Raw genomic sequence first — 18,615 nt, forward strand, 5'->3', positions numbered from 1 at the left:
CCAGGTTTCAAACAGCCAACTCATGCAATGAGCACAGGACTGGGTCCCACGGCCTGGATGCCTCCCAAACAGATCAGGCCAATCAACTGTCTCACACATTCAGAGGGCCTGATCCAGTTGGGGACCCCTCAGCCATTGGTTCATAGTTCATGTGTTTCCATTCGTTTGGCTATTTATCCCTGTGCTTTATCCAACCTTGGTCTCAACAATTCTCGCTCATATAAACAAACCCTCCTCTTTCTCGCTAATTGGACTCCCAGAGTTCCACCCGGGGCCTAGCCATGGATCTCTGCATCCAGATCCCTCAGTTGTTGGATGGGGTTTCTAGCACGACAATTAGGGTGTTTGGCCATCCCATCACCAGAGTAGGTCAGTTTGGGCTGTCTCTCGACCATTGCCAGCAGTCTGTTGTGGGAGTATCTTGGGGTAGCGGGAGATCCCAGCTGGATCAACAACAGAGAGGGAGAACAAGGAATAGGAGACCATGGTAAATGAAGACCACATGAGAATAGGAAGAAGCAAAGTGCTAGAGAGGCCTACAGAAATCCGCATTTCTGAGAAAATTTTATTGGCCTTTTGGATAAAGTTTATTTGCCAGGAAGAATGATCCCATCATACTTCTGCTGGAACCAGCGTATGACCTCCTCTTTGCTGTTTCTGTGCTTGGCCCCAATGCAGCCTGTCCTGTGCTTCTTGTCTGCGATGCTGAAACCTGGCCTACCCAGCACCTCACAGAAGTCCAGGCGGTAGATCCCAATGCTTGGGTCATATTTGATGCCCAGGTCAATGTGTTCTTGAATCCCAAAGCCAAAGTTTCCAGTATCTGAGAAGTTATTTTTCCGTAACTCAAACTCCCGCACCTTCAGTCCTTTCTCCAGAATCTCTTTTGCCTTGGCTCCACTGACAGTGCAGTGAACATCAATCTTCCCATTTCTCCGGATGCCAAAGGACCTGATGGTATATCTAGCTTTGGAAAACACAGGTGTCTGGCCTGTGAGCTGCTCCAACACCTTGGCCGCCGGGGTCAGTCTGTCTCTGCTCTCCCCAACACAGATACTGAGGCAGAGCTTGCGGATGCGTAGCTCCCACATGGGGTTCTCCTTTTCACCTTGATCTTGCATCATGTTGAAGAAAAAGGAAGCGAGCTCTTTATTTAATAAAGAAAATTTAACTTTAATATTTGTCCCAAGTCTGAACAGAAATTGAACAGAAAACAAAAACTGTACAGAAAGACATAAGTATGTTTCTGTAGCAACACACTATGTCAATAGTCATATATATATATATATATATATATATATATATATATCCATTTCAAAGAATACTATAGTATTTATGTGAAAATGTATCCTCTATCTTTGTGTTCATATGTATGAGAAAATATGATGTAAGTAAACTTAGCATGAGAAGCACTCTGGAACACATCCATGAAGTGTTCTCAAAATAATTTCAAAACCTACTCCAGTGAGTTAGAAAAAAAGAATACTATTCTAATATTATGAAATAGACAAAACTCGTTTCCTTATCATTTAAAATATGTTATTCTTTGATAATAATTTTAAGGTCATAAATATATTAATAGTCTTGTTTTATAGTTTTGCCGTGCATTTATCAATATTTAAGTTATTTTCTTTTTTAAGAAAATAATAATATCTATGAGGTAAAATAAAGTAGTAAGATATGTCATTTTATGGAAAGAGACAGAGATGAGGGAAAGAAGAAAAAGAGAAAAGAATGAAGACAAAGGAAGAGTGAACAGGTTAATCTCAAACTCCATTCTCAGACAAAACTGGATTCTTTTGCCCCGAGTCTTTCCATTAAAACTGTGCATCAAAACAAGAGCAAAGGATACACTTCTGAAAACTAAATTTTCAAAGATTTAAGGAATATTTATTAGAAAATAAATTCTAAATATTTGAAGACTGTGTTTAGACAGAAACAAAAATGCTTCTTCTGTATAACATCAGGCTCAGAGCACACCATCTCAAAGTATCTATCCTGATATCCTGATCATTTAAGAATTTGTTTTCTTTTTCCAGTTGAATCTACTTTCTAAGTAAATATACTTTTTCTTTCATGAGACAATTAAAGAGAGAGAGAGAGAGTCATAGAGACAGCAAGACAGAAAGATAGTCATACAGAGAAACAGAGACAGAGAGAGAAAAAATCTCTGAATGTAGACGCAGCCTCCAGATTTCTCCGACATCCTCTTCAACCCAAACACTTAGTCCCCTTTCTTCAGAGAATTTTTCTTTGAAATTGCCTTGTTTGAAAGAGTTCCTGTGGAAGGCATGCCACTCATCATCTTGGACACCTCCTTCCAAGGAGATATCATAAACCAAGGATGATAAATTCCTACAGCTGAAGCACTTAAGTAGAAGTGCACATGTCCTTAGCACTGGAGTTCAGACTGACTTGTCATCTTTTTTCAGCTATGTTAGCTGAGAGTGTATGTACAGCATGCATCCATTCCTTCCATTGTGATTCTGCCCTTCAGCTCCCCATATTTCCTTAAAAGAGAAGGAGTATTTACAAGTCTGTCATCTATTATTTGGGTTCATTAATTTCCTCTAAAGTGATTTGTTATTTTTCCAAGGTCACAGCGCCCACTTCTTTCTTCCTAATGAAGAGGATATTTAATCTCTAAGTTCATGGCTCTTTTGAATTGTATGTTTTGTTTGTTTCCTATGTATCCCTATGTCTTTTTAGTTACATATATGCCTATTGCCTGCTTGTTTCCTAAACTCAAATTATTTAAAATCCACTGGAGGATAAAAGAAACTTCATTTCCCTATACAGCATTTTATTTCTTGTGTTCACATAACACAATTCAACTATATAGTTGTCTTCTATATATTTTTTCTATGTAATATCCAACTTTTAGCCAATGAACAAAACATGATGGAATAAAAAGAAAACAATGCATTTAATTTTTAGTCTTCCACAAAATACTAGAATACATTTTCTAAGGAAAGATGAATATTTTAAAAATGTTTGTGCTGTAAGATAATAAAGAACTTTTATGTAAATATATGACATAGTGTGAATCTTATGAAATAGTATTCATAACCAATACCAAACTTGAAATATCATTATATAATATTTTTGTCACTGATATTGATTTATGATCTCATTTTGCTAAAACAGGAATTTATATCAATGTAGAAATAAATACAAATGCCCCATCCCATGAATAAGGTAGATAAAAAGCACTGAAAATGATGATGGTATACTTATTAAGCAGAAATAGCTATCATTTATTTGACAGTAACTTTTAAGTTACTTTGTTAACTATAAGTATGTATTTTAGAGCCCCAGTCTATACACTGTGCTGTGTGAATATCAGTATTCATCTACTTCATGTTGGAACTCTACATTAACACCTTACACACACATACACACACACACACACACACACACACACACACACACACACAGAGAGAGAGAGAGAGAGAGAGAGAGAGAGAGAGACATTCAACTATAAAGTAACTCAAATTGATTGGGAGATAAACCAATCAACCACCATAACATATGGTTGCAGATTTCCATGGAGGACTTTATTGAAGGTTATTACTACATGTCCTGGGTGTAATTAAACTGAAAGTAATAAGCTATAACAATATTTGGAATTGATTTTGCATGTGTTTACTTCCTTATTGGCAGTTGTGAATCACAGAGTTTTAGGAAAGAATCCAAATATTCTGTAAGAGTCTTTTTTAGATTAATCAATTACTGCTACAATTTGCATTTTCTAAATAATTTATGGAAATGACAAACTGAAAAAGAAACTAAATGCAAAGCCACTTCAAACAAAAAGGTGTCTTTGAATATACTAAACTAAAGAAAATAAAAATTGATATTCAAAGGTCACTGAAACCATGAATCTTTACATTACATGCAGCTATCTATGCTTAAAACTGCTTGTGCCAAATTTCCATCCTATACTTCTTCTGAAGCTGAGAAATTAATTGCTAAAAACTCTGACTCAGAGACACTTCAATTGAAACCTTGCCAACAATGCAGGATGTGTCACGGGATCCACAACTTCAGTTTCAGAGACAGTACCATCTTCAAAGGAAGAAGCAATTGATTCATCCCAAACACGCTCAGCCTAGGTCAGTAATTGGGAGATGGTTTGGATGCAAAGCATGTCCCAAGTGTTATGCAGAATGTGAATTAGTCTCAGAAAGATGCCCTAATGTGGTATTGTAAAGACAGCAGATGGTTGACAAAATACAATTTCTACAATTATTTTAGAATTGTAACTCCTTTAAGTCAATTTAGTATTATTATTGAAGCACAATTCCTGAAATTGTCATTAGAAAAATGATGTAAATATTTACAATCTTATGAAATAATTTACCAAGTACATAAAAAACGAGAATTAAAAGCTTTCCCATAGCGCAAGTTGTAGCAATAAGTTTGTTCCTACAATCTGTTGTGTGGTTGCAAATGATTGCAGAAATGAAACTTTACTACATCCATCAGTATATGAATATCTCAATCAATTCAAGAACTCTTTACATTGTGCTTATATTTTAGCATGAATTTGTACTTATTTTTAGAAATATACATAATTGTGTAGGCATATCGCAAAACACAAAATGAAAATAAATTGTATGTTATTTAACACCTTTTTTTAAAAAAAAATCCCTTTATAGTTCTGTGAGAAATTTTGGAATATATTTTGATCATATTCATTCACCTCTTCAAATTCTTCCTGGATCCATTCACTCTTCACTTATCACCAACATTTATGTCTTTAAAAATAAAACAAAACTAATCAAGATTTATTTCTACTGCCTAAGTATGATCGAGTGTGTAGCCTTTTAGTAGGGTCTGGCTTATTTACCTGAGGCTACACCATTAGAGAAAACCATCTCTCCCTCTCACATAAGCTAAAAAATCCTAATAGCTTCATGTCTAAGAATGGAATTTCAAGCCCAACTGTTGTAGAGTATTATTTTAAGGTATATTACTTTTGTTTATGTTGCATTTGTTTAATTGAAGCTGTGTTACTTTGCCTGTCTAAAATACCCGATAGTCTAATAAAGAGTGAATGGCCAATAGCAAGACAGGAGAAAGGATAGGTGGAGCTGGCAGGCAGAGAGAATATGTAGAAGGAGAAATCTGGGAGTAAGAAAGGGAAGGAGCCAGAGAAGGAGGAGGACATCAGGGGCCAGCCACCAATCTACACAGCAAGCCATGGAGTAAGAGTAAGTTTTACGGAAATAAGAGAATGGGAAAAGGTAGACGAGATAATTTAAAGTTAAGGAAAGAAATCTGGCTAGAAACAAGGCAAGCTAAGGCCAGGCACTTATAATTAGGTGTAAGTCTCCATGTGTGATTTATTTGGGAGTTGGGTGGCTGGCCCTCCAAAAGAGTCAAAACAACCAAAAGCACCCTACTTCATTCTCTATGTTTGGATTTGGTTTGAGCTTGGAATTGCTCAGGTCTTGTCCAGCTGTCACTACATCTGTGAGTTCATATGTGAAGCTTCTTTGTTTGTTCAGAAGACACAATTCCTTATAGTTATTCACTGACCCCTGGCTTTTCCATTATTACTATCCCCTCTTCCACAATGATCTCTGATTCTTGGGAGGAAGGACATGCAAGATATATGCATTTAGAGTCAAAGATTATGCAGTCTTTTATTTCCTACACCTTGGGCAGCTGTCAATCACCATCTGCTCGAAATAGAAGTTTATCAGATTAGTGATGCATTGATATGTGGGTAAAATGATAAGTCATTAGGAGTCAGTTTAATACTATATTAATTTTATAGGTGAATATAATAAGTTATCTTTCAGAGCCTACAGCCTTCATAGCTATAAAAACATCTTCAGAATGATTATTTTACCAACATTGGCTCTTTCTTTTCCCACGTGTGCATCAGAGTACATGGACTCTTATATGAACAGAATATCATGTCAGAAATTATAAAATCTTAGAACAGCATAACATAAGACTGGTGAGTATTGTATAGTCATGATGTACCTTAAGTTTGGGATGTTTCAAGTTCTAGTATAAATTTTCCATTTCAACAGAGATCCTTAATACTTTGTTCATTCATCCTTTTTTGTACAGTGTCATTATGTTAATGTGGATCTTATTTGCTTCTTAGTCCTCCAGGTTATATTTATAGGTAATGAAAATAAAGATGATTGGTTAATGTTATGCTTTGTGTTGAAATGTCACGGTTTTGGGAGGCTGTGACACCTGTACAAATTGGGGCCTAGCTGGAGAATGAGTGTCACTTAGAGAACTTCTGAGGGATTTCTGCTTATCCCTGTTTCAGGATTGATTGTGAGTACTCTGCTTCCTAATGACCAACTCCAAGCTACTGCAACCTCCTAATTCAACATACATTTTTAAAATCAGTTAATTACTAAGCAAAACTTTTCAAAAGTTCTCATCCTATTTAAATTTCAGTTCTGAATCAAATCTAACAAGAGCAATGATATTTAAAATCATTCACATTAAATAAGTTCATGATTCAATAAGATCTATGTGCAGTGCATGTGTTCGCTTAAAATTACATTGAAAATAGAATATACATCAATGATAATTTGTTATTTTGAAAGTTTGACTACTTATTTTTGTTGTAAAATGATTCAAAATTTGTATATAAATGTATGCAGTTAGAAATCTCTTATTTTTAATAGTGTGATGATTGATGATAGTTGTGATTGACAAAATCTGGAATCACTTGAAACTTTTTGATACATAATATTGGAACTTCTGTCTTTAAATGGTAATTAACTCATTATTCATTTATTCAGAAATACAGTACTTTGTACAATACACATTCATAATATGACAATCCTATATTCTGTTAACAATTCTTGTAAAAATGTTTTAAATTTTCTTTGTTTTCTTAAAAGCACTACACTTCCTGTATTCTCAATTGCCAAGTTATGAGATCAGCTTATATAACCATCTATAGATTTATGAATAATGTGTATGTAACACAGCAGATTATTGTTCAGCTATAAAGAATGAAATTATGTCATCTTTAGTAAACTGAATGGAATTGTAAGTCATAATATTAGCCTCAAAAAGCATAACTCAGAAAAGTACATTTGTTGTTTCCTTTCTTATGTAAAATCTAAAAATTGTAAGGAACTAGCTGGAGAAAAGAAGTGATGGGATTTGGGGAGTGAATGGAAACTGTGGATTAAGTATTATTGAACAATACAATTTACATGTGTGAATAGTTCAAAAATTGTACCATCATTTTTGTCCATATTAAAGAATACTGGTAACAGCATTTGTAGACTTCTTTATCTTATCTTTTATTATCATGCATGGGATTCAGTTTCTACAATTTTAAATATTGTCATTGAAAAATATTTCACATTTTAAGTATATTTATCTCTTTGCTCTTTTTCAAATTCATTACCTCTATTTCCATTAATTGCTGTTGCATGCATATATGTATATACATATATATTCCTAAATCTAACCTGCTCAGTCTATATAATATTACTTGTATGTATGTTTTCAGGACTAATAGTTTGATGTCGGACAACCAGTTGATGTGCTGTTCCCTGAGGAAGACTATTTCTCCAGCTGTCGGCATCCTTTATTTGCCTGTTAATTCTTTGTTGTGGGGTTGAGTTCATGTGTTCTTTTCCTAATCCAGATTAGCAAGTCTATTAATGTCTTTGTTCAGCTAGTGTTTAGGCAATCAGGTATGTGAGACCTTATGGGTGTAGTTTGGAGACACTATCACTTACATCCTTCTGCTCTTTATTCTACAATGTTCCCTGAGAATTAGGTACAGGAGTTGTTTTGTGGATGCAACCATTTCACTGGGCCCCATAACTGTAGTTTGATTGTCTGTGGCTGTGGTTTTCTGTAATGGTCTCTGTCTGTTCTAAGGACATTTTTTTTTTCTTGATGATGTATAAGGACTGCACTTATCTGTAGTTGAAGTTTTCTCCAGTCCTGCCCAGCCCCACATACCCTGCAACCACTTATAAAATAATCACTCAAAAGCTTACATTAATTAAACTTCTCAGCCATTAGGTCAGGCCTACCACTGACTAGCTCTTACACTTAAACTCATCCCATTTCTGTTAATGTATATGTTGCCATGTGTTCTGTGGCTTTACCTGTGTGCCTGTTACATGCTGCTCCCTGGATGGTGGGCTGGTGTCTCCTCTCAGCCTTCCTGTTCCCACAATTCTCTTCTCTGCTTGTCCTGCCTATACTTCCTACTGTGGATATCCCTCTGTATAAATAAAATGCTGATTGGCCAGTAGCCAGGCAGGAAGTATAGGCAGGACAAGCAGAGAAGAGAATTCTGGGAACAGGAAGGCTGAGGCAGAGAGATGCTGCCAGCCGCCACCATGAATACCAACATGTAAGATACTGGTAAGCCACGAGCCATGTGGCAAGGTATAGATTTATAGAAATGGGTTAATTTAAGATGTAAGAACTAGATAGCTAGAAGCCTGAGTCATTAGGCCAAACAGTTTACTTGGTTGGGTCTGAGCGGCTGTGGGACTGGTGGGTGAGAAAGATTTGTCCTGACTGTGAGCCAGGCAGGACCAGGAAAACTCTAGCTACAACTTCCTGCCGGCCTACTGGCCAATCAGCATTTTAGTTATACAGAGTGATATCCACAGCACTTATCTGTGGGTATAAAACAAATATTAGAATGCTATTAGAGATTATACTTTGTAGCTGAACTCTCCAGTTCCTGCCAAGTCCCACCAGTCCTGGAGCCTACTTATAAAATAAACACACGGACTCTTACATTATTTAAACTGCTTGGCCATTAGCTCAGGCCTATCATTGTCTAGCTCTTACTCTTATATTTAGCCCATTTCCATTAATCTATACTTTGCCACGTGGCTTGTGGCTTACGGGCATCTTCACATGCTTCTTGTCATGGTGACTGGTGGCAGTGTCTCTCTGTCTCAGCCTTCCACTTCCCAGAATTTTCTTCTCTGCTTGTCCCACCTATACTTCCTGCCTGGCCACTGGTCAATCAGTGTTTTATTTATATAGAGCGATATCCACAGCAATACATATTTAATAAAGGGGTAGTGTAGATGGAAGTTTCTCTCTCTCCAGCCTGTTCCCAAATACCCAAGAGCTGCTTCCCAAATAATTGACTTGGAGGCTCAATATTACTTATAAATGCTTGACTGATAGCTCAGGCTTATTACTAACTAACTCTTACATTTAAATTAACCCATAATTCTTATCTATGTTTAGCCATGTGGCTTGGTATCTTTTCTCAATATGACAGTCTCATCTTGCTTCCTCTGCATCTGGCTGGCAACTCTTGACTCTGCCCTCCTTCTTCTCAGCATTCTTAGTTTGCTTTCTCACCTAACGTCCTGCCCAGCTACCAGACAATCAGTGTTTTAATAAACCAATTCAGGTGACAAATCTTTACAGTGCACAAGGGGCTTATTCCATAGCAGGGTAGATGTAGTTTCTCCTACAACATCCATGACTTCATTAAGCCTGTGTAGTTGACTCTACAACTAAGCAGACTATGTGGATGAATAACTGTAAGGGCAAATATAGTCTAAGGAATCTTCATTTTTATTCTGAGTGTATCACATATTTTTAATTAGACAGAAAGTCATGTATTCACACAATGGTAGTTTTGAATTCTAAGATTATCAGTAGACTGCTAGTTAGAAAGCACACCCCTCAGCTGGGCAGTGATGCTGCACATCTTTAATCCCAGTACTCATGAGACAGAGGCAGGCAGATCTCTGTGAATTTGAGGCCAGCCTTGTCTGCAGAACAAGTTCCAGGACAGGCTCCAAAGCTACACAAAGAAACACTGTCTCGAAAATCCAAAAAAAAAAAAAAAAAAGTAAAGAAAAAGAAAGAAAGCAAGAACACCCCTCTTGTCTGTTTAGTAAACACAGTAATTAATCTCTTTCAGAATAGCTTGATTATTCATAATTTCAGTGTTAAGAATTCCATTATGAGCCTTAAAAATGGTCTATGAAATAAATTAGCACCAAATAAACATAAAATCACTTCATTTTAGTAGTGAATAAGTATGTTATTTTAAACTCCTTTGTGGAGTCTAGAAAAAACTTAAAGTGTATTCATGATTGTGTTCTGTAATTTGGGTCAGGGTTTCCCCTGCTTACCTGTTACCTGAATGTTCTAGGCTAATTCCCATCTGCACCTCTCACCTTGCTATAGGATTTAGGGGAATCCAAATGCATTCCCCAAATCTGGCTCCTATATGTGGGTTCTGGGATGGAACTCAAGATATTAAAACTGCCCAGCCAGAGGTTCTGCCAAGTGAACCATTTCCAAGCTTCTTCATTTATGCTTAAATTTACTTACTCATAAAATCAATTAGAATATATTATTTAAAATTTACTCTTCAAACAGAATAGAAATTGAGGAGAAGGACATGTGCTGAAAATAAATAGATTCTAACATTATATTTATATAACAATCCTAACAATGGAAAGATCATAGGTCTTTTATAACAGAAGAGGTTTTATGTCTTTGATTTTTGTAGTTTGGTAAATTGCTTTGTTTATATCCCTTAAAAGACTCTGCTGGTAACACTGTAAAAAAATTTTTTTTTGCAGGGGGGGATATTTTTCTGTTACTTTCTGCAATGAGCTAAGATATTTTTTATGTAATTCTGCTTACAGTCATACCAAGAAAACCTTGTAACAAATATGTGTGAGCACTGGGATAAAGAGCACCAGCTTCAACAATGTGTCAAAAAGAAGCTTTCAGGTTCCTATATTATTGCACCCTGTGTAAACTCTTTCAAGTTACAGTATGATTGAAAACCCAACATAAAAGAAACTTTATATGTAAATTTCTTGGGTTGCTGTTTGTTGACTGTTTCTAAAAGGACATCACAAATAACTTTTCCAAAATTTGTTCAAAGTACCTTGCATATCAATAGAAGGAGAAAAAAAACTAAACAACAACAATAAAACAAAAAAAAAACAGGTACAATCATGGGACTCAAAGCAAAAGATTAGTCTTTCAGGTAAAGCAAAATTTCAAAAATACAGGATGGGACAAAGGACAAGTTCTATATTCTAATATAAGTATTAAAAAGCTGAGCCAGTGGAATGTGCCACTGATGGCACTTGCATGCAGATAAATGGTGACTCTGAGTTTGATCTGTGGAACCCACAGCAAAGTAGAGCGACTGGACTCCATTGAGTTGTCCTCTGACCTCCTTGTACACTGTGGTACACCACATGTTATGCCCAGTCCCCACATACGAATGAATTTAAAAATTAAAGTTTGTAGTGGTTTATAGTTAATAGATTCTTGATACTGCAATGTTATTTTAAAATTACTCATGACATAGTCATAGTAATTTCCAGAAAAAATAGTCACATGGGTTCTTATAGTGGTCAGAGAAAAGCCCCAAGTGTCTTTTTTTGCCTTGTACTTCACATGAGACAGAATGTCTTGTTCACTGATGCATATGGCAGAGATTCTCCTCTCTCTCTCTCTCTCTCTCTCTCTCTCTCTCTCTCTCTCTCTCTCTCTCTCTCTCTCTCTCTCTCCTGTTCTGAGATTAATAAGAGTGAGTGTTCTCAGGTTCCAATTACAAATATTCTAGTGGTTCCAAACTCAGTTCCTCATAAGTATAGAGGAGATGTTTTACCAAATGAGACATCACCCCACCCACTTCTTTTTTCTTTAAAATAAATTATATTTACTGATGTATCATTGTTATCATGACTTCAGTTTATTCCAGAATCCATATCAGATGCTTTTCTTTCTGTAATTTTGATAAGGTTACAGCACAGGTTTTATTACAATAGCATACAAAAGATTATTTCATTTTTTTAAAATTGTCTACTCTCAAGCTATTCATTTCTCCCTCCTCCAAATGTAGCTAGAAGATTTCCTGTGTCCCACCTGGCCTGCAGTCTGGACCAATCTCTCACCCACAGTTCCGCAGCCTTTTATAAAATAATCACACAGAGGCTTAATATTAATTATAACTGTTCAGCCATTAGCTCAGCCTTATTACTGACCAGCTCTTACACTTAATTAACCCGTAATTCTTATTTATGTTTAGCCACATGGCTTGGTACCTTTTCTCAGTTCTACCTTGACATATTGCTTCCTCTGGGTCTGGCTGGTGACTCTTGACTCAGCCTTCCTCTTCCCAGAATTCTTCTTATCTGCTTATCCTGCCTATACTATACTTCCTGCCTGGCTACTGGCCAATCAGCATTTTATTTATCAAAACCAGCCGAGCGGTGGTGGCGCACGCCTTTAATCCCAGCACTTGGGAGGCAGAGCCAGGCGGATCTCTGTGAGTTCAAGGCCAGCCTGGGCTACCAAGTGAGTCCCAGGAAAGGCGCAAAGCTACACAGAGAAACCCTGTCTCGAAAAACCAAAAAAAAAAAAAAAGAATCTTATTTATCAAAACCAATCAGAGCAACACATTCACAGCATACAGAGTGACATCACCCATCATCCAAATGTCTTCCTACATAGAGTATCCCCCGTTGTCACAATTTTTTCCTTTTATTGGTCCTATGTTGCAGAATTATGCAACGTTTAAACTTTTTAGGTTGGCTTCCCTAACTTATTAATACATATTCATGTTTTCTCCATGGCTATATAGGATATCACGACTCATTTCTTTTTAGTGCTGAATTACATCACTGTCTGTAAATATCAAGTTTTCTATTTACCTACTGAAGGACTATTGGTTGTCTCAAAGTTACAGCAATTATTTTTTGAAAGCCTCTCAGATATATTTTTGCAAGATTTTGAACACATAATTTCTAATTTATTTTCAGAAACTCTAAGAAGTTTAGTTGTGTTGGAGCATGTTGCGAGAACATGTTGACATTTGTGAAAAAAAAACAAATGAAATTTCAAAGCATCTAGATTATCTTGTACTCCACCAAGGTTAATGATAATCCCAGCAAATCCACATACTTGCTAGTATCTGACTCACGGTTCTGGATTGTGCTGTCCTTATGGGTATGGAATGACACTGGATTGTGTTTTATCTGCTTCAGTCTGATACCCTACATCTGGAGCATCATTTCATGCACTTGATGGTCAACTTTAGATCTGCTTTAGTAAGGTATATTCTGATAATTTGTACATTTTTTCAGTCAGAATATTTGTTGTATTACTGTTAGATTTCAAGAGCTATTTGCAAATTTTAGATTTAATCCTTCAGCAAAAATATCTTTTGCATTCAGACAGTTTTTTGGCAAGAAGGGAAATGTTTTGGGAGAAGGGGTTGTCAAACAAGTTTGGCAAATATACGGAATGATTGACAATTGCAAAAGCCAACAATGTCCCAGCACTCAGGAGGCAGAGCCAGGCAGATCTCTGTGAGTTCGAGGCCAGCCTGGGCTATCAAGTGAGTTCCAGGAAAGGCGCAAAGCTACACAGAGAAACCCTGTCTCGAAAAAAACCAAAAAATAAAAAAATAAAAAAACAAAAAAAATAAAAGTCAACAATGATTTGGTCTACATTTTTATCTGTTTATAGCTGCTATGTCAATGGCTTATTTTTCATCTCCTTTTGAAGAGGAAAAGAAAGGCAAATCATTTCTTTAATTTAATCTTAATTGTGGTGGTATTGTGTTCCCCAAAAAGTTGTGCACGCTAATAAACTCATCTGGGGTCAGAGAAGAGAACAGTCACAATATTGAACATAAAGGATAGGCAGTGGTAGCACACACCTTTAATCCTAGCCTTCTGGAGGCAGAAATCCATGTGGATCTCTGTGAGTTCAAGGTCACATTGGAAACAGCCAGGTATGGTGACTCATGCCTTTAATCCCAGAAAGTGAGCCTTTAATCCCAGGGAGTGATGACAGAAAGCAGAAAGATATATAAGGCATGAGGACCAGAAACTAGAAGCATTTGGCTGGTTAAGCTTTCAGGCTTTCCAGCAGCAGTTCAGCTGAGATTCATTCTGGATGAGGATTCAGAGGCATCCAGTCTGAGGAAACAGGATCAGTTGAGGAACTGGCGAGTTGAGGCAGCTGTGGCTTGTTCTGCTTCTCTGATCTTCCAGCATTTACCCTAACACCAGGCCCTGAGTTTGTTTTATTAATAAGACTCTTTAAGATTCCTGCTACACTTAATATTTTGAGATGTGAAAATAATTGTTATAAATTCTGAATTACAGAGCATTTTTATGTAAATGTGAGGTGAAACAATTAAAAAAACTTGAGAGTTTTAGCCTGAGAGTCAAGGGCTAGTATAATACTAAGTGCATTTGGAAGTGTTGCAAGGATGAGCTAATCCCTATACCTATTAGGGATTTCCAAAGCTGCATGATTTAAATTAATTAGTTTAATTGTAAAGAAAACATTTATTTAGTCTACTAGACCTCTTAAAAATTTGATTGTAAGTCTTTTTTTAGAAAAGCGAAAATGATTCATTAATCACATAAAATAACAAAGTCTAAAACATCTTAGTGATTACCTTTAATTCAACTTCTGAGGGTAGGTAGTAAAATGAAATTAAAATATAAAAGGAAATTTCTTTTTTAAAATTTCATATATTTTGAAAACCTTTTTAAAGATTTTTCCTGGTTATTTTTTGAAACCCATAATTACTTCCAAATTATAGAAATTTTGTTCTTAATTACTAGAGATTACATGAGAAACATATTCACATATTCCCAAAACTGTTACCCATTTCCACAATCTGTTGGGTCTTACATTCTTTTTGTTGTTGTCGTTGTTGTTGTTGTACATTTTTATGAGTTGGTGTTCTCTATAGTAACAGAACTTATAAAATGAATCTCTTTCTAAATATATATAAAGGATATTAATTAGAATGACTTACAGGCTGTGATCTAGCTAATCCAACGAGAGCTGCCTGTGAATGGAAGGTCAAAAAAATCAGGAGTTTCTCAGTTCATGAGGCTGGATGTCTCAGTTGATCATCATCTTACATTGAAATCCCAAAGAAGTAGGATCAAAAGCCAGGGAAAGAGTGGAGCAAGCAGGCAGAGGAATAACTTCCCTCTCCTTTTTTTTTTTTTTTTCCGTTTTTTGAGAAATGGTTTCTCTTTGTAGCTTTGGAGCCTTTCCTGGAACTCACTTTGTAGCCTAGGCTGTCCTCGAACTCACAGAGATCTGCCTGCCTCTGCCTCCCAAGTGCTGAAATTAAAGACGTGCACTATCACTGCTCGGCTCTTTTCCATGTTTTACATATGCTTCCATCAGAATGTGTGGCCCACATAAGAGGTGTGTCTTGCCACGTCAAAGATCTACATTAGAGGTAAATTTTCCCACTTCAAATGATTAAGTTAAAATGTCTTAGAGGTATGCCCAGTTATTTTTGGATTTTTGTTAATTCTAGATGTAGTCAAGTTGACAACCAAGAATAGCCATTGCATATGTATTTAGACTAATTCATTAATCTCAGCTTCCACCCAGCCATAAAGGATTATGAAGCTCTTATTCTATGTTAGATATTATACTGTGTTTTGTAAGTGGTTAAATGATAAATAAGATATGATTTTGGCTTTCAAACATATTTCTACTGGGGAAAATAAAACATGAACACAATAACTAAAGGACAATAAAAAGTGATTGGAGTCTTTAGAGAGGTATAAACTAAATGCTGTCAGACACATGATAACTTGTTTAAGAGAAGTCCTGGGGGTGCATGGTTTCAATATAAAGGGTTATCTTAGTAACAAGGTGGAGGCGAGATGTTGCCATGAACAAAAACATCTCTGTTGTCCCAATTCCATATTTCAATTCTTTCACAATTTTCTGCATTAGATAAATATATAAACAATGGCGGATCATGAACCAAGCCAAAGCTCTCAGACAATATAATTTGGCCTGGTTGTTTTACAACAATTTCTAGAAAGACATGATCAAACACCCGTTTGCCTCAAATAGGAACTAATGACAGGACAAAAGAATAATTCTAGCAAAGTAAACCTTATTGAACCAACAAATCTATGGGTGTTACGGACAAGACAATGAAAGGCGGCAGCCAAGTTGTATCACCAAAAGGCCCAGACAGTATTTCAGTTGATGAGACCAGGTTTCAGGTAGCAGAAAAGCTGGATGTGTTTACTGTAAACAGTATTAGGAGTCTTGTTGAGATCCCCAAAAAATGGTCAGGAAGAAGAATGAGGCCCTACTAAGATCATGAACAATGAAACCCAAAAGATGGTTCATTGTTGTTTAATCATGTGAAAAAATGATCATCTCTATGTCAGACCTACACAGACTATATTAATTATACTGATATGTTTTCTTTGAAGCTAGAAAAAGAATTCAATCAGATAATGGGGCGAGGGACTCCCTTCTTTAATCATGTTCCCACAATTCTATTATTTTCTTTTAGTCCCAAATCAATATATTTTACATGGTAGAAATTTATTAGCTTCTGCTAAATATAAGAAATTATCCTGAAGTAGGATTCATGTATGAAACGTACGAAATGAAAAAGAGTAACTGTAAATCTTATTGTTCTCGGGGGGGGGGGGGGTAATGTGAATATGCAGAAAGAATGAGAAGTCCCCAATCAAGGGATAATGCTTTTTCATATTTGAAGTTAACTAACTAGAAAAGTTATCCTGTATTTTACTTTGCTAAGAAATAAGTCCCACTGGATTACTTCCACAAGGAAAAGAAGATATACTGAGGGGAAAAAAAAAAGATAATTCATAGAGATAGATGAAAAGAAACAGGCAGGGAAAGAAAAATATTAGTCTTTCTTTTTCTTTTTTCTCACTCTTTTTCTGAAAGTTGCTGGTGTATGAGTGAACTAAAGCCATGTAAATGTAAACAACTGGATGTCTTCAAGGCCTTTGGTGAGTACTTGAATTATTCATTTGTATTTCTGCTTTGCATTTCAAAGATGAAATTTTAAAGTCTTCAGTTCCATATTCTTTCCTTAAAAGTGATGAATATCTGTTTTAGTTTAGCATGCATATAAAGACATAAAGTTTAGATAAACATGGAAATTAATTAAAAGAAAATGATCTGCCTTAACATTTATAAAGCAACATCCCAACTCTACAGAGTTGAGAATATAATGCATCCTAAGAGAATAATATGAAAGGAAAGGGTAGTTGATAAACCTCTCTAAAATCTAGCATGATACTAGGCAAAATTTTCATCCTTTCAAGGTAAATGCTGATGCTTTTTTGGACTAAAATTATATCAGCCAAGAAATAGCTAATTTCTGACTTTGAAACTAGATATTACCATTTAAAAGCTTACACTCAAATCCTTTTTGATCTTTCTTTTCCTCTGAATTGTGTTTTATGAGTTGTGATGTTGACTGTTGATTTAAAATACATTTAGATCATACATACTATACTTCATTTCATGAAGCATCTGGTTCTCTAAAAATGGTCAAAAGTACACAGTAACATAAATTTTATTATTTTTGTGGGGGGGGATTTTTTGAGACAAGGTTTCTCTGTGTAGTTTTGGTGCCTGTTCTGGATCTCACTCTGTAGACCTGGCTGGCCTCAAACTTAGGGACATTGGCCTGGCTCTGCCTCCGGAATACTAGGATTAAAGGCATGTGCCACCACTGCCAGGCTTGATAATTTTACTTTTTTCCCTTCTACTTTAAATTCTTTTTTTTGCCAAAAAATATCTTGCTGAAAGTTTCCCTTTCCTCTGTTCCTCTCAGTTCTTCTGCACAACCTCTCTCATTCAGATCCACTCCTTTCCTCTACCCCATTAGAAAATATTAGGCTTCACAAGGGATAATAATAAAACAAAATATTACATTATAAGATAAAACAAAAACTATTATGTCAGAGACAAACAAACAGAAAAGAGCCTGACAGAACACTTAAGAATCAGAAACTGACATGTTCACGCACTCAGGAGGCCCATAATAACATTAAACTGAAAGCCATGATATATACACAATGGACCTGGTGCAGATCTGTTCAGACCCTGTGTGTACGGCCTCAGTCTCTGTGAGTTCTAATGAGATTTCCTCATGTTGATTTAAGGGGCTGTTTTCTTGGTGTCCTCAATTCCCTCTGACACACTCTTTCTGTCTCCTCTTCCTTGGAGGTTCCTGAGAATTTAGGGGAGGGATTTGATGGAGACATCCTACTTAGGGTTGAGTGTTTCAAGGTCTCTCACTCTCTGCACAGTCTCTGTCTCTGTGTCTCTGTGTTTTTTTCCATTTGTAGTCAGAGGAAGCTTCTCTGATGATGGCTGGGGAAGTCATTGATCTATGAGTATAACAAATTGTCAATGGGAGTCTTTTATCACTACTTTGTTTTTGTTGTTGTTGTTCTTGTTTTTGAACATTAGTATTTGATTTTATCTTAGGTACCTGGGCTATCAAGTCTCTGGTTATTAGTCACTCAGATGGTGACAGTATCAAGTATGGGTTCCATCTCCTGGGGTTGGACTTAAGTTAAATCAGATATTTCTTGGTTACTCCCATAAATTGAGTGCCACCATTGCAGTAGCTTGTCTTTCAGGCAGTACACCATTGTAGATAAAGAGATTGTGGCTGGATTCATGTTTACTCCTTTGATAGCCTACAGAGTATCTTCCTATAGCAAAGACACTAGTACCTAAGGGCGGAGGCTCTATATAGAAACCAGCGTGACCTTTCCATGTTCAATGTGTTATATATGTAATGTCTTC

At 36.2% G+C, this 18,615-nt stretch overlaps 1 protein-coding gene across 1 annotated transcript; it reads right to left on the reverse strand.

Moving 5' to 3' along the window:
* Window positions 1–575: 575 nt before the first annotated feature.
* LOC128109412 (60S ribosomal protein L11-like) lies at window positions 576–1,124 on the reverse strand. Its single transcript, XM_052736580.1, has one exon. It carries the CDS (start codon window positions 1,122–1,124, stop codon window positions 588–590), a length of 537 nt encoding a protein of 178 aa, XP_052592540.1. The 3' UTR covers window positions 576–587.
* Window positions 1,125–18,615: the final 17,491 nt, after the last annotated feature.

The sequence above is a fragment of the Peromyscus californicus genome, unplaced genomic scaffold, assembly GCF_007827085.1.
Source record: "Peromyscus californicus insignis strain IS unplaced genomic scaffold, ASM782708v3 Scaffold_14__1_contigs__length_90479793_seg_2, whole genome shotgun sequence".
Classification (NCBI taxonomy): Eukaryota; Metazoa; Chordata; class Mammalia; order Rodentia; family Cricetidae; genus Peromyscus; species Peromyscus californicus.

Bases quoted from the DNA above. Each gene is read 5' to 3' on its own strand.
- LOC128109412 (XM_052736580.1), bottom strand. From the start codon at position 1,124: ATGATGCAAGATCAAGGTGAAAAGGAGAACCCCATGTGGGAGCTACGC.